This window comes from Rhinolophus sinicus, chromosome 13, assembly GCF_057876585.1.
Source record: "Rhinolophus sinicus isolate RSI-liver-muscle chromosome 13, RSI-T2T, whole genome shotgun sequence".
Lineage (NCBI taxonomy): Eukaryota > Metazoa > Chordata > Mammalia > Chiroptera > Rhinolophidae > Rhinolophus > Rhinolophus sinicus.
The window spans coordinates 25,540,672-25,556,981 of record NC_142513.1 but is presented as its reverse complement, the minus strand read 5'-3'; the positions used below and the strand labels follow the sequence as shown (position 1 = coordinate 25,556,981).

Below are 16,310 nucleotides of genomic sequence, written 5' to 3'. Positions count from 1 at the left end.
GTTCCACATTACAATAACAACCTCTGTTGCACAGCCAGTAACAAGCCAGAATCCCAGCTTCACTACCCACCTCCCCACGTCACACAATGTCTGCCTGTCCATTCTCTATCTTGAATACCGACCCTCCCAAACTATGGGACTGTCCAAGCCAGCTGAGTCCCTGCTTACTGGGAAGAACACCTAGATGGCTTTCAGAAAGCAGAGGCTAAGAGAGGGGTGCTCACCCACAGGAGCAACCGACCAGAAAACAGGCACAACTGGTCCCAACACACCCACCACCCTACTACACACAGGCCTTTTCAGTCTGGGTCTTTTTTTTTTTTTAACTGCATCTACCAAGATTTTTATAGTTAGTTTCAAATTCCCTCAGTTAGCATTTATAGGTTTTGATCTGTTCCTAATTATGGAAAAGAATCCTGGGATCGGTTCAGAGTGAAGGAACTTGAGTGTAGCATTACCATTTTTAAAGCACCAATGTTTACATGAATTTCTGAGTAGAGAATTAGATTTCCTCAGTTATTTTGCTTTAAAAAATGAGAAAGACAAAAATTATTTTGCTTGCACTGAAAGCCATACTGAAACTTAACTGAATGGCCTACACTGCACCATTTAGACATTTCCCTATTCTCTTCCTCAAATAAGCCTCCACATTTTTACTAAATTTGTACAGTTTGGAAGTGGGTACGTGTGTGTTTAAGAGCTAGCTACATTTAGAAACGCTAAGACTCTGAGGAAAATCGAGCAACACAGAAACATATAGCTCCCTTTGTTGAAGATAAGACTGCATCTGCCTAGGAAGACGCAAGCTCAGCCCTCCACAGTGCATGCCCAGATACGGTCCCAAGTGCAGAGAGAACCAGCGTCTTTGAAGACAACAAGAACACACGAGGCTACAGGTCTAGTCACACTGTTTGCAACTACTGCAGTTAGTCGTACCAAAGAGCAAAACGACACATTTTCAATAGAACTTACCTGCTTTTTCAAGGAAAGCTTGGCAAACTAAATGGTGAGCACGCCATCGTTTATTTTCCAAAGTGCTCCTGAATGCAGCTTTCATAAGGGGATCTTATGCAAGTCAGTGATCCAGCCCAGGTAAAGAGCACCAAAAGAATCAGGCAGAACGTCGACATCGCTTTGATTTTTAAACTTAAAATTGGTACTTTTTAAAAGTGAGTGTGGGGAACAGATCCCTTTAGACGGAAATGCTCTAAAACCATTTCAGTGACTTTCAGAGGGTGGAGCAACAGGGCATCGGGAGGAAAAAAACTAGAACTCCGCATTGGCAACAGCGCGGCTATCTCCAGCACAAAAGCCTGTTTATGTGCACGCAGCCCTCTTTCCAAATGGGAAAACCGTCAGCAGCGTAAGTCAAGATTTTCACTAAGAATCTTAAAAATATTAATCATTTTTCAGCTATGAGCAAAAAAGCCTGAAGTTCGACTGGAGTCACAATATCACGAGGTATGTCAATATGAAAACAATCTCAATTTAAAACAAGTTAATAAATATTTACTAGAGCCCAAATCAAGTATTTCACAAATGTATGTGATCTATTATATGATAGTGTAAGGAGATTTTACCAAATGAATTTGTATTGACTGGAGCCTAGAGCTCAACTTCTTTGGGGTCAAATAACCTAAATCCCTGGTTGGCCCCCAAGATTCCCTCTATGTTGGTATGTACACCCTGTATAATCCCCTCCTCGAGTGTGGGTGGGCCTGGCTTAATCAGATGACCCCTTTTAAACTAGGATATAGAGGTGAGTCAGAAGAAGTCAGAGAAAGTTGAGGCTTCAGGAAATTATACCTGTACCTATTTTTGGTCCAAACTTTTTATTTTCAAATGTTATAGAAATGTAATCATGCAGAATGCAAATTTCTGAAAAAAAAAAATTTTTTTTTCCCTCTCAGCAAGTTTGTTTCTTTTTATTGCTGAGTATTATTCCATATGTATACAGTACAGTCTATTTAACCATTTACCTGCTGAAGAATACTTGGGTTGTTTCCAGTTCGGGGCTTTTATGAATAAAGTTGCTAAATACTGTTGTACAGATGCTATGCACGTTGGTGTACAGGTGTTTGTGTGAACATCGATTTTCATTTCTCTGGGATAAATGCCCAGGAATGCAATTGCTGGGTTGTATAGTAAGTACAAGTTTAGTTGTATAAGAAAATGCCAAACTACTTTCCAGAGTGGTTGTACCATCTTACTTTCCCACCAGCAATGTACACATGATCCAATTTCTCTGCATCCTCTCTAGCATTTGGTGCTATTATTATTTTCAATTTCAGCTGTTTTGTTAGGTATGTAGTGATATCTCACTGTGGTTTCAATTTGCATTTAATAGCTTTTGATGCTGAATATCTTTTCATGTGGTTATTTGACATATGTATATCGTCTTTGGTGAAATGTCTCTTCTTGTCTTTTGTCCATTTTCTAAATGAATTGTTTTTTAACGTTGAATTTTGAGAATTCTTCTTATATTCCAGATACAAGGGCTCGGCAGGAACTATGGTTTGCAAATATTTTCTCCCAGTATTGTACTTTGTTTATTGATTCTCCTACCAAGGTTTTTCACAGAGCAAAAGCTTTTTGTTTTGATGTAGACCAATTTTTCCTCTTATGGGTCATATTTTTGTTGGCAAGTCTAAAAACCTTTTGCACATTTGGGATGCACATTTTCTCCAAATGTTTTATAGCTTTATGTTTTACATTTAAATCTGTGATCCATATTGAGTCAATTTTTCTGTTTAAGACATGAGGTTTAGTTTGAAGTTCATTTATTTGCTTATGGTTATCCAACTGTTCCAGCACCATTTGTTGAAAAGGCTATGCTTCCTCCATTGAATTGCCTTTATACCTTTGTCAAAAATGAGTTGGACATATTTATGGTTCTATTAGGTCGGTGCAAAAGTAATTGCGGTTTTTGCAATTGTTTTTAACCTTTCAAAACGCAATTACTTTTGCACCAACCTAATTTTGTCTTCTTTATTCTGTTCTGTTGATTTCTGTGTATCCCTCCACCAACAACCACAATCTCTTGGTTACTGCAGTGAAGTAATAAGCCTTAACACTGCATTCCTCCCATTTATTCCTCTTTTTCAAAACTGTTATAGCTATTCTAGAATCTTTGCCTTTTCATACAAATTTAGAATAAGCCTGTGTATATCTACAAAAAAAATCTTGCTGCAACTTTTAAAACTGTTTTTGGCTGGAATAAAATATATATAAGATAAAATTTACCATTTTAACTATTTTTAAGTGTACGATACAGTACACTGAAGCACAGATGCTGCGAACATTAGAGGACAGTGTGAATAATTTTGTGTCGCTACATTTGAAAATATTTGAAACAGCTCTTCCCAGGCCAGCACTCACCAAGGAGAAGGCCGTGTGCAGTTCAGGCATGAAGATCAGGAAGCCCAAAGGCGAGAAGCTGGACGAGTTCGAGTCCTGCATCTCCCAGGCTCTTCTTGAGCTGGAGATGAACTCAGACCTCAACACCCAGCTAAGGGAGCTGAATATAACAGCAGTCAAGGAAACTGAAGTTGGTGGTGGTCAGAAAGCTCTTATAATCTTTGTTCCTGTTCCTCAATTGAAATCTTTCCAGAAAATCCAAGTCCAGCTAGCACATGAATTGGAGAAAAAGTTCAGTGGGAAGCATGTGGTCTTTATTGCCCAGAGGAGACTTCTGCCTAAGCCAACATGAAAAAGCCGTGCAAAAAGTAAGCAAAAGCGTCCCAAGAGCCACTCTGACAGTCGGACAGGATGTGATCCTGGAGGACCTAGTTCTCCCAAGTGAAATTGTGGGTAAGAGAATTCTTCTGAAACTGGATGACAGCCAGCTCATAAAGGTTCATTTGGATAAAGCACAGCAGGACAATGTGGAAAACAAAGTTGAAACTTTTTCTGGTGTCTATAAGAAGCTCACAGGCAAGGATGTTAATGCTGAATTCCAACAGTTTCATTTGTAAACAAAAATGACTAAATAAAATATCATTCACATTAAAAAAATATATGGAATAAATTAGTATCTAGAAAAAATTATCTTAAGTGACTCAAACAGGAAGAGAAAATTCAAAATATCCTATAACAATTTAAAAAGTTGAATCAGCAGTTAAAAAAAACAAAAAACTCCTCAAATAAAACACCAGAATAAAACGACTTTACAAGAGATCTATCAAGTATTCAAGGTTCACGTAATTCTAATTTCATATAATCTCTTCCAGAAATGGGAAAGAAATAAAACTCAATTTATATGATTATTAAAGGTTAGTTTAACCTTGATATAAAAACCATAACAAGGACAGGAAAGGAAAATAATTGGATGTTCTCTCACTCATGAAATAGATACAATGTTCTAGTTAGCAAACTAAATCTAGCAATACATAAAATAAGAAAAGAATACATCACTCCCAAGTCAGGTTTATCCCAGGAATGCAAATGACTTCCAGGATCCTGGCTTGTGCAACAGGACCAATGGTGGTACCGTTCACTGAGAAAAGAAGCACAGGGTTTGGGGCTAAGGCCAAAAACTGATGATATGCTCAGTGCAGGGAGCTTGTGAATGTCCAGGTAGAGATATCTAGGCTGCTACCAAGAGTACCGGTCTGGAGCTCAAGTATAAGCTGGGCTGGAGACAGAGCACTGAGAATCACCAGTACAGAAGTAGTACTACCATAAGTCCTACAAGGGGGATGGAATTACTCAGGGAAACTGTGGGATGAAGACACAAGAAAACCAACGCCTGAATCCCAGACAACCCCAATGGTTAAGGAAGAAGATTCCCTAAAAAGACTGGCCAGAGAATCAGGGAAAGAAAGGACAAGGAAGGCAAGAAACTGACTGAAATCATTCTACAAGGACAGGGGACTGGAGAATTCAGTCACTGGAATGCATTAAGACAGGGCAATTTCAGGATGTGGTGAGAGAAGGAGGCAGACTGTTGTGTGCTGATGGGTGAACAGAAAAGAGGAAATAGAAATAGGGAGTGTGGTCAATGCTTACAAGAAGGCTGGCTGAGGAGGGAAGCAGAGTGAACGTAAGAGCAAAGGAAGAAGCAGATTAGAGGATGAACAAATTTGTAGACCAGCTAGACAGAAAAAGGAGACGGTGGTAAGAAAAAATACAACACACAGCCTGTCCTCCACATTCCAGAAAAGAAGACTGTTCTTTAGTCACAGTCCCATGGCACGAACACAAAACCACCAGAACTAGATTGCAAACCCATCCTAATTTATCAGTGATGACTTGCTTCAGTTGCTCACACTTCTGAAAGCCGGCAAACAGCTTCAGCCCCAGCCCATGACCATGCTTCCATGGCCAAACGTGAACCAGTCCCTGAAAGTCCACCTATTCCTAAATTCTACATTTACCCAAAACGAAGAGGGTAAAAGCAGGAAGTATCGAGGCAAGGCCTGAAGGACACAGTGGTGGACGATTATAAAAAGCACAAACGGGGCCGTGGGTCTAGGATAAGAGAGAGTCCACTGGTCCCCTGGGAACAGAGAAAATGAGCATATGGATAACAACAGTGGCTGCAGCAGGTCACATGAACCCTTAGACCTACCCTTTAGATAACATGTACAAAAAATCCGAGATGTGGGGAGGCTACATGAATTGTACAGGAGCAAGTGAGGACTGAAACCCATGTTTGTGTGACTACAAGGCCTAGGCCCTTTAATGGAACCTTACATTGCCTCCCACTACACCCTGTCCTATTCTCCTTTAAACTCTGCTAGCATTTTGGGGATCTTTACATATGGCACTCTCCACACTCTGGCTCTCACTGGTTATACATGTGTTTGTTTCTTTTATACCCACCCTATTCTATCCAGAAGTGAAGCTCTTTGTGTAGCTCTACAGGCATCTATATGGCAAGTGTTCAATGAAGAAGGTGCAGTTGTAATTACCAAATCTGTTATATGCCACCTTGTTTTCAAAAGCGCTGATAATTTTCCTTCATAAGTGATTTACACCATCCCCGCGCTACCATCTTCTTTACGGTATTCCTGTGCTCAGCACTCCTTTCCCACAGATATTACACAGGCAACGCGATATTGTCCATCTTATTTACCACACATTCCAAAGTACTGAATTTAATCTCCAGTAAAGAGATTTCACCATGTCTGCAGGGGGGACCAAAAACCATATCTTACCTGAATTTTGATGGGCCAAGTGAAATTACTGACATAAACAAAGAAAGTGATATTTGGGTGGTTGCGAAAATCAAACTTCTCATTAGAGAAGGTATCTTTGTACTCCTTAATGTTGGTTTTTGAAACAACAGGCATCTCTTCTCCAGCCTGGGTTCCAGCTGTTGGGAAGAAAAGAATGAAACAGAAGAGCCATTGGGGTGGGGGTTGGGGGGCAGAATCTACCCTCATTAATAATAAGGATAATAGTTATAACTTACTAAACACTTACTATGTCCCAGGAACGCCTTTAAGAGCTCAGTCTCATTTAATCCTAACAACTCTATTATTATCCTCATTTACAGACCAAGAAACAGGTTCACAGAAACTAAGTAACTTGGCTTAGGTCACACCAGCCAGCAAGAAGTGGAGCTAGGATTTGAAGCTGGGAAGGCTGATACACAAACCTGTGCCCTTAACTAGAATGGTTTTACCAGGAACCCCTGCAACTCCCATCCACTGAAACAGGCTGTACATGGCCATGAAAATACAGAAACCACTAGAATCCTATTAACGTGCAGTGGCATTCACTCTGCCCACAACACCTCAATTGCTCCGCATTTCCCCTTTACACCTACTCGGCAGGGCTCCAGATCCCCGCCAGGGGGACATTGATTCACCCTTCACTTCCTGACTAGCAGTGACCTCAAGTCTCAACAGTAATGGGGAGCAAGAAGCTGTAGGTGTCGCTCAAGCCCTTCTGCTACCAGCTACAACTGTATTTAATTTAAGTCCTCCTATCAGGTACATACCCATCCTATTTCTAAGTCCTTCAACTTTCCATGTTCTTCCTCAGCCAGGAATTCTAGTGTCTATAAAGATTCATGAAATAGATTTTTCCCATGTCTGAGTTAAATCCTGTGACTCGAGTCAGACTGGCAGGACCTCATTGAGACAGTCATTACAAATTATCATTCATATACTCAGAGTTGTTGCCCTTCTCAAGACAAATGCTCCAATAATTCAGACTTTTTCTTAAAAGTCTCTCCTCACTGCCAAGTTTCTGAACCTTTTCTGAATTCTATACAATTTTTCAAGACATGATAAACATAAAAAGTGACGTGCAAAGGCAACGATTTTATTTTGCTTCAGTCTAACTGGTTGTGTTTTGACCAAAACAGTAACGTACAGCAATAATAATGATGAAACATAGTTACTATTTAGTGAGAATTTACCATGCTTCCAGCACCACACTGAGTACTTCGTTTATTATCTCATTTACTTCTCATAAAGCTCTACACGGCTAGGTGTTTTGATACACGAGGAAACTGGCTCAGAAAGCTTACATAATTTGCCCAGTAGCACAGTGCAGCAACAGGCAGAATTCAAATCCAGGTCTGTCAAGCTATGTTATTAACCACTACATAAGGCCCACCCTTTCCTTTTTTAGTAGATGTTTCTGCCCAGCACATCTTCTTTAGTGAATCATAGTAAGATAAAAAAGATAGCAAGGCTGTGCTCTTAGAGCTTGATTTACTTCCCAAGCACATTTCCCAGCACCTCCTAACATCTCCTTCTGCCACAACAGCGCTGCCACAGTGCTATCAGTAGTGGCAGCAGGGCAGGGATACTGAGCATGGACTGAGCCTGACACCATGGCAGACATTGGCATGTATGACCTAATTGAATCTACACAACAACTGGAGGAGATAAGTACTGTTACCCTCTCTTAATGAGGAATAATGCTAAGGTGTAGAGAGGGGTTTAGACATTTGCTCAGGGTCTCCCAGCTAATAAGGTGCAAAAGGGGGTTTCAAACCCATCTGTCTGTCGCCAGAGACCCCTTTCTCAATGCTGCGTCAAGTTTCTCAACCTATTACCTCCACTCGGAAGGTCATCTCTAGGTGTGTTTTTACCTGAGAAGCTGGGGGCCCAGGTGATGTTGAGGTTGAAGTTTTTGGAGGCATTGATGAACATGTCCAAATCCCTGTTTTGCTGATGAGAAGTACAGACAATTAGAAAATTAATTATAACAGTTTCCAGATTTTAAAATAAAGCAGTAATTAAATTTCACTACTCTCATTTTTCTTAATTATAAAGCAGATATTTTACAATGTCTTAAGAGAAACTCACAGAAGTTAGCAAAATTTCTAACCAATATAACCCAAATAAATTTCATTTCTCTCTCATAAAAGTATATGGAATTTAATGTTTTATCAAACCTAACTCCATGAATAATATTTTTAAAAGATCCTCGCACGGCCGGGTGGCTCAGTTGGTTAGAACGCAAGCTCTGAACAACAGGGATACCGGTGCAATTCCCGCATGGGATGGTGGGTTGCACCCTCCACAACTAGACTGAAGACAACGAGCTGCCGCTGAGCTTCCGGAGGGGCAGCAGGATGGCTCAGTTGGTTAGAGCGCGAGCTCTCAACAAGGTTGCCGGTTCAATTCCCACATGGGATGGAGGGCTGCACCCCCTGCAAAACTAAAGACTTAAAACGGCGACTGGACTTGGAGCTGAGCTGCACCCTCCATAATGAGATTGAAGGACAACGACATGGAGCTGATGGGCCCTGGAAAAACACACTGTTCCTCAACATTCCCCAATAAAAAATTAAAAAAAAAAAAAAAAAGACCCTCACCAGATCACAGTGACTTAACTCCCCATGACCTATGTTACCTATGTCAGGGAGCTCAATCTCCTAAGCATCCTCTGGGAATCCAAACATCTGGACAGTAAAAACACTTGACTTGTAATAATCTGTTTATAAATACATATGTGTATTTATATATATAAACACTTAATATGTATTTATAAATTCAACCTATGTACTTCTGACCTGATAGACTGATTACATGAAGTTCTCCGAAAAGGAAATTGGTAAAAAAATAAATAAAAAAGCATTATATGCTTTATAAGCTGAAATACACTAAATGAAAAAAATAATTTGTTTGTATTCATGATTTGAATAACATTTTTCTCTCCCTAAAAATATTATTTCAGAGAAAGATGACTGAATGTGCTTTATTAGCTTTGAAAATCTTGTTTACCACGTAGAGATAGTGATTTGAAGAGCTAGTTTACTTTATTTTGATTCTTGGTTTTAATGACTGAAAAGATATCTGTGAGAAATGTGTTGAGCCAACTAGAAGAAGTGCACTGTTGGCCATGCCGGGTAAATTATAATACTAATTTTTAGTTTTCACTGAAATTTGGCAAATAAATCGCTTTCTTGAGGTCAAAGAGTCATTTCTGCAAATGAGTCAGATCTTATAGTTCACAAATGGATCCAATCCTGCTGAAATTTTTCATTTTCTAAGATCATAAAATAAGTTAGAAAATTAAGACTTTTTAAGGGTGTTGTTGTGAAAGTTTTTTTTAATTTTGATATTTACAGGGGGAAAAAAATCACAACAATGGAAACATTTCCAAATAACCATTTTCAAAATGTGATCTTTAAAGCAGAAGTTTCTCTCACAAAGCAGTTACTTTCTCATTTATTGATATAATCTCATCTTCCTCTTGAAGGGATAGCTCAAAGTATTTATTTTTAATATTTTTAGTATTTTAGAATACTTAGGGTATTTTAGTGTATAGTATTTAGGGTTAGGGTTAGGGTTAGGGTTCGGGTTAGGGTTAGGGTTAGGTTTAATAAAATTGTTAGTAGCAGCACACTACTAACAATTACTAACAATCCTCAGAAAGGATCAATAAACTTGAAATCCTAGTGCTTTTGTATAAGACAGGAAGTACACACACTGCGTTGGATAACTCTATTAAATATCCTGTCATAAGATAAACAGGGAACTCCAGAGAAGTCCAAAGACTTTCATGGTTACTCCCCACCTCGATAAGATGTATTACCAAGTACCATGTTTATTTAAAATAAACTTAACAACATCAATTACTTCCTAAAAGACTGAGCACCTCAACCACTTGTTTCTGAATAAGGTAGTAAATAAATTTCATGTGTAACTTTTGCTATAACCTTATTCTAAAACCTTTTTTTCTTAAATTCCACTTAACACAGCCACTCAAGTCAAATGATATGCCTACACAATTTTGTCACAAAATATTTTCATTTAAAGTCATTTATTATTTTTACTTCAAAAGCTATTCACTCATGAGACTGAATCTTCTCTAGTATTATCTCTTCTTGATTTTATCATTGAAATGGACTGTAAAAAAACAAATCTTATTTTCATTTAATTGTATAGGAAACATCCCACACTGTGGACTTTATTCTACTACTGATCTATTTATTTATTTTAATTTAGCAATGTTTGTTGACACCAATTGTTAACAGAGGAATACACTTTGGCTTACTGTCGTATCGTTTTCCATGTATTATTTGCCACACTTACTGTGACAGGAATTTTGTAATGGTAAATGGCATTGTGTATATTGATGAGAAATTAGAAACTTCCAAGGAGGCTCATAAATGACTTATCATCAAGTTTAGAAAAATTGCATATACTGGAGTGGGTATTGAATGACTTTATAGTTCATTGAAGAAATTGCGTAGGTGTGTCTCCATGTTCTAGAAGCTTCATTTTTAAATGTCATGCTGTATTGGCTCCCTTCTACCACTAGGTAGTACCTGATGGCAGGATGGGGTTCATCATTAACGACAGTAGATATAAATTTACATTTCAAATAGTCCTCTTAATAATTTCAATGATTTCTGGCTGCCTTCTTGTTGGACTCGATTAAACCTCTGCTATTCTTACCTCCTAATGAGGCTAACAACTTATTCTAGGAGCAGAAGTGTCACCTTTCCCAACTTCCTTGCATCAGTGGAACTAATTTCAATCCACAATTTCTTTGTGGATGCTTTCTAAGCCTTGGCTCCACTGTGGGAGAGTAAGTCTGGGCTCTGTCATCTGCCCCTCTGATGGGGGAGTTCCCCTCTTCTCCTTATCTGTATGGGGATGCAATGGGGTGATCAGCAAACCAAGTATGTGTATGTGTGGAGTCAATGTCAGTCTGTGTATCAGATCCTGGTAAATCTTAGTAACACTGTGTTCTTGCCTGTTAGACGGACAGGAGATAAACTGTAGGTTCTGACATTTCTTTCCTGTACCTCTAAACATCATCCTGTGTGCTCCACTCTGGAGACCACTGCTAAAGCAGTGCTTCTATCCATAATGACCAAGAAAAAGACCCACACAAATTCAAAACAAAGAGAGCAGACTTTTAAATCTTACTTCATCAGGTGTAGCCACAAAATTGATGGCTGTGTAATAGCGGTCATCCTCCTGGGATAGGCTAAAGGTGAACTGATAGTCAATAAGAAGGGTGTCTATGGAGAGAAAGACATGTATATTTAAAAAGTGAAATAAAACAGAGCAGGTCTCCGGAGATACAACTTAATTTTCTCATAAATATTCACTAGCCAGGAAAGCAATTTTGGCTCACTTATACCAGGGAATGGGAGTTTTTCAAAAGAAATCAAGTCTGTGGGCAGTATCATTTTATTTGGGTTCATCCACCAAACCCTCCTTATATCATGACCTTGGTTGAGATTTTAAGTCCCAACCTAACTCACCTACAAATATTAACTAAACGTCTATTACGTGCTATGGTTTGCTTAAGGATACAGTGCTATAAATGGGGAGTTGTTGGTAATTTTACTTTTAATTGCTTTTTTTCACAGAAGATTTTGAATTTCAAAGGAAGTATTCAGCATGCAGCCTTTTAAAATTATTCATTTATTTATTATTTATTTTTCAAATATAATTGACATTTAATATTACTTTATATTAGTATCAGGTGTACGTAGTGGTTAGACATTTATATAATTTATGAAGTGACACATCCCCCATTAGTCTAGTACCCACTTGGCACTATACACAATTGTTACAATATTACTGACTGTATTTCTATGCTTTACTTTACATCCCCGTGACTATTCTGTAACTACCAATTTATACTTAATCCCTTTTTTCACCTAGCCCCTAAGCCCTCTCCCCTCTGGCAACCATCAGTTTGTTCTCTGTATCTATGGATCTGTTTTTTTGTTTTTTTATTTTGTTCTTTAGATTCCACATATAAATGAGATCATATGGTATTTGTACTTCTGTGTCTGACTTAGTTCACTTAGCATAACACCCTCTAGGTCCATCCACGTTACCATATATTCTTTATCCAATCATCTATTGGTGGGCACTTAGGATGCTCCATATCTTGGCTATTATAAATAGCGCTGCAGTGAACACAGGGGTGCATGTATCTTTTTGAATTACTGTTTTGGATTTCTTCGGATAAATACCCAGAAGTGGAATTGCTGGGTCATAAAGTAGTTCTCTTTTTAATTTTTTGAGTAATCTCCAAACTGTTTTCCGTAGTGGCTGCACCAATTTGCACTCCCATCAAAAGTGCACAAGGGTTTCCTTTTCTTGCCAACACAGGTTGTTTTTTGATTTACTGATGACAGCCATTCTGACTGGTGTGAGTTGATAATCTCATTTGATTTTAATTTGCATTTATTTCTCTGATGATTAGTGACGTTTAGTGTCTCTTCATATGTCTAATGGCCATCTGTATGTACTCTTTAGAGAAATGTCTATTTAGGTCCTTTGCCGACTTTTTAATTGGACTGTTTGTTTGTTTTTTGGTGTTGAGTTGCATGAGTTCTTTATAAATTTAGGTATTTAAAATTTATCGTTGTATCAGACGTATCATTGGAAATATCTTTTCCCATTTGGTAGGTTGTCTTTTTGTTTTGTTGATGGTTTCCTTTGCTATGCAAAATATTTTTAACTGTTTAAGAAACTGCCAGGGTGTAAGTGTTTAATCATTATGTTGTTTTGTACACTCGAAACTAATACAAATTATTCAACAAAGAAAAAAAAAGAAACTGCCAAATGGTTTTCCAAAGTGGCTATACCATTTCACATCCCACAAAGAATGTATGAGTTTCTCTACATCATTGTTAAAACCTGGTATTAACTTTTATTTTTCAAGATAGATAGATAATTATAATGTATGAGATTACAAAATATTCATTGATGTGGTTTTAGGTTCTACATGGCAACTAACATTTAAAAAAAGGCCAGTTTTCTGGTTTTGGTACAGTATCAAAGGATAACATCCATAATTATCTGAAAAGGCTATTAAAATACTCCACCTTTTCCAACTAAATGTCTCGTGAGGCCAGCTCTTTTTCATGTACTTTTACCACAGATGTATTGCAACAGGATGTAGAAAGAGATGTGACGTGAGAATCCAGTTGTCTTCTATTAAGCTTTAGTATCGGCTTTTGGTTCTAGTTATTCTAGGGTTACATCTCACTGTGGTTTTAATACACATATCCCAAATGTTTAATGATGTTAACCACTTTTTCATGTGCTATTGGCCATTCATATATTTTTTTGGTGAAATGTCTATTCAAATCTTTGCCTGTTTTTAACTGGAATTGTCTCCTTATTCAGTTGTAAGAGTTCTTATATTTTGGATACAAGCTCTTTACCAATTATACGTATGCTTTTGCAATCATTTTCTCTAGTCTGTGGCTTGTTTTTTATTTTTTTAATGGTGTTTTCTAAAATATAAGTTTTAAATTTTGATAAGTCCCACTAAATAACTTTTTCTTTTATGAATTGTACTTTTGGAATCATATCTAGGAACTCTTTCTTCTACACAAGATCATGATATGTTTCTCTTGTTTTCTTCTAGAAAACATATATAGTTTCACATTTATTCCAGGTGGACATGAATTTTGAAGGGACACTATTCAATTCAAGAAAGCAGGGATATAATTATAGTGGACAAAACATTAACTCTTTTTTCTCTCATTCCATAATCTGGCCTCCTGGAAGGAAATGCATTTATCCATAAGAACCTGATCACCTTGCCAGATTTACCTTTCATTACAAGTTAATCATTACAGATTTATTTTATAAATTATTTCCTAAATAGGTAGTTAACGCAAATCAATTTCAGAGAGAATGGTAACTTCAATGTATTTTAAGAATTCTGTTTTTCATCTATAGCCTAAAATATGAAATATGGTGACTCCAACCAGATAATGGCAAATGAAATAAGGTTTCAAGTGAACATACACAAGGAAACCAGAGACGTGTATCTCTGTACACTTGCCTGATATCTGCTATGGACATATTAACATAAACCGCAACCACAATTGAAGCAGCTTAAAATAGTGTTCATATATGTATTAAACTTAATAGAATGTAAATACATCAAATTAGGGGACACTTCTGTGGGTGACTGCTATGTTGCGATAGCACTTAATATTCTCAAACCATGTTAAAGACAATAAAGAAGTTTTACTAAACTACTTTGCTTCTAGACAAATAAGAATTACGAAAACACTTACAGTAACATGTTCCTTTGAGAGGGTTTCCCTGGTATCGATTTTCTACCTCACATCTAGCAGGAGGAAAAAATGAATGTTATTTTCTAGTGTTATTTAAAAGAGAATCTACAATCATTTTTAAAATCAAGTAAATCCTTTAACATAAACTAGTTTTTGAGTTAGTATAATTACATTCTTCACTGTTACTCATATCAGGTGAACTAACAAGAGTTTGCATTCATTTTCAATGCTGACTGCCCAGCAGTTTACACCATCACCAACTGATAAACACTTGCTAAAGCACATGAGATAAATCCAAATACGATAAATCTAGATCCGAACTTAAAATTATGGAAAACACATTTTCACTTTTGTGTGGACGAAATATTCTTCTAAAAGTGCAGTTAAGACATTTTTCACATATTCATTTCTCACTTCTTTCCTATTCTCCCTGGATAAACTGATCCTACTCTTTAAATACAAGTGAGAGAAGGCTAAACACAAAGAATCTTTTTTTTTAAACTGTGGACATGGTTCACCAGTCTGGAGAAAAAAAATAAATTCTAGTTAAAAAGAAGTATTAATTTCCCCATAGATATCATCTATAAACATCAGCGAAACCATTTAGGCAGGCACAACAGCTATGAACTATGAGGAAAGAAGGGGAAAGTTTGGGTCAAGCACTTTACCAAATAAATAACACAGGGATATTGTGTCCTATTATCCAGGGTGATTATCAGCACTGCTTATATTTAAATCTCTTGAAAAGAAAGAAAGTCTTTCACTGGACCTACACCTCATTTCTTCCTTGTATGTCAAAACTGAGGGCAGGAGTGACTGATTTTGCTCTGTTACATTTTGCTGTTTAAAGGAATGTAGATTCAAAAATTAAATTCAATCTTTGGTTAGACTTTTCTTCACATATTGGCTTTAGGGCAGCATGAAACCAGTAAACGTATACATTGGTGTAAACTAGAACATGTAAACAGAGCAATCCCTCCTGAACACCACTAACAAGGCTTCAATTACTGGTAGCATTATTACCGTGTTTCCCCGAAAATAAGACCTAACCGAAAAATAAGCCCTAATGCATCGTTTGGAACAAAAATTAATATAAGACCCGGTCTTATTTTGGGGAAAATATAGTACCTCCTGGGAGGGCCAAGCTACCATTATTTCTCCGAAAATAAGACCGGGTCATGTTAATTTTTGCTCCAAAAGATGCATTAGAGCTGATGGTCCGGTGAGGTCTTATTTTAGGGGAAACAGGGTAGTACTTAACATTTCTCACTAAGTCTTCTTGAGAGAATGAGTAAACCTGGAGCATGTGTTCTGTGAGTTTTCTGATGAGGCAGGCAGGTACATATGAACTATGGAACAATCTCACTTCTTTCAACTGCCCAGGGCACTAAAAACAATTATCAATAGCCCCACTGTTGATAGATGGGCAAACTGAGGTTCAGTGCAGTTAAGTGATTTGCCTCAAGAACACCCTGCTCTGTGAAGGCACAGCCAGGGCTGAAATTCCATGTCTGCCTGATGCCATCTGCATCCTCATGGCCGGGGACCCTAGATTCTCCCCTGGAAGATACCTGCCACACCTCACCAAGGAAAATGAAAGAATAGGGAGGGATATGTTCAAGGCAAGAGGATCATCTCTACTATTACACAACCAAAAAGGCAAATAAACTACTGTCCTGGAACACCAACTCTTCCAAATTGCTCTTTGGGAAAAGGGTGCAATCTCCTGACATGACAAAAATCGAGGAGTGGCTCAAATTAAAGGACTAGTCCAAGTCAGCAACCCAGGAAATGTCCGTGTCACATAAAAATGTGAATTAAAGGACCATTAAGG

General features: G+C 37.8%; 1 protein-coding gene and 1 pseudogene across 7 annotated transcripts in view; one reads left to right on the top strand and one right to left on the bottom strand.

Annotated features, from left to right (window-relative positions):
* The window catches only part of ATRN (attractin), a 144,684-nt gene that overhangs the window by 42,778 nt on the left and 85,596 nt on the right, over positions 1–16,310 (bottom strand). For all 7 annotated transcript variants that reach the window (XR_012491426.2, XM_019733755.3, XM_074318233.2 and 4 more), the window contains exons 21-24: positions 14,477–14,529; positions 11,346–11,440; positions 8,051–8,129; positions 6,159–6,316 (exon numbers count right to left, since the gene is read on the bottom strand). Coding sequence is in view for 6 of the 7 variants with exons in the window: in XM_019733755.3 (XP_019589314.3) it covers positions 6,159–6,316; positions 8,051–8,129; positions 11,346–11,440; positions 14,477–14,529 (385 nt within the window). In the remaining variant the exon portion in view is untranslated. The remainder of the gene's footprint in view (positions 1–6,158; positions 6,317–8,050; positions 8,130–11,345; positions 11,441–14,476; positions 14,530–16,310) is intronic.
* LOC109448417 (small ribosomal subunit protein eS7 pseudogene) lies at positions 3,398–3,974 on the top strand (annotated as a pseudogene).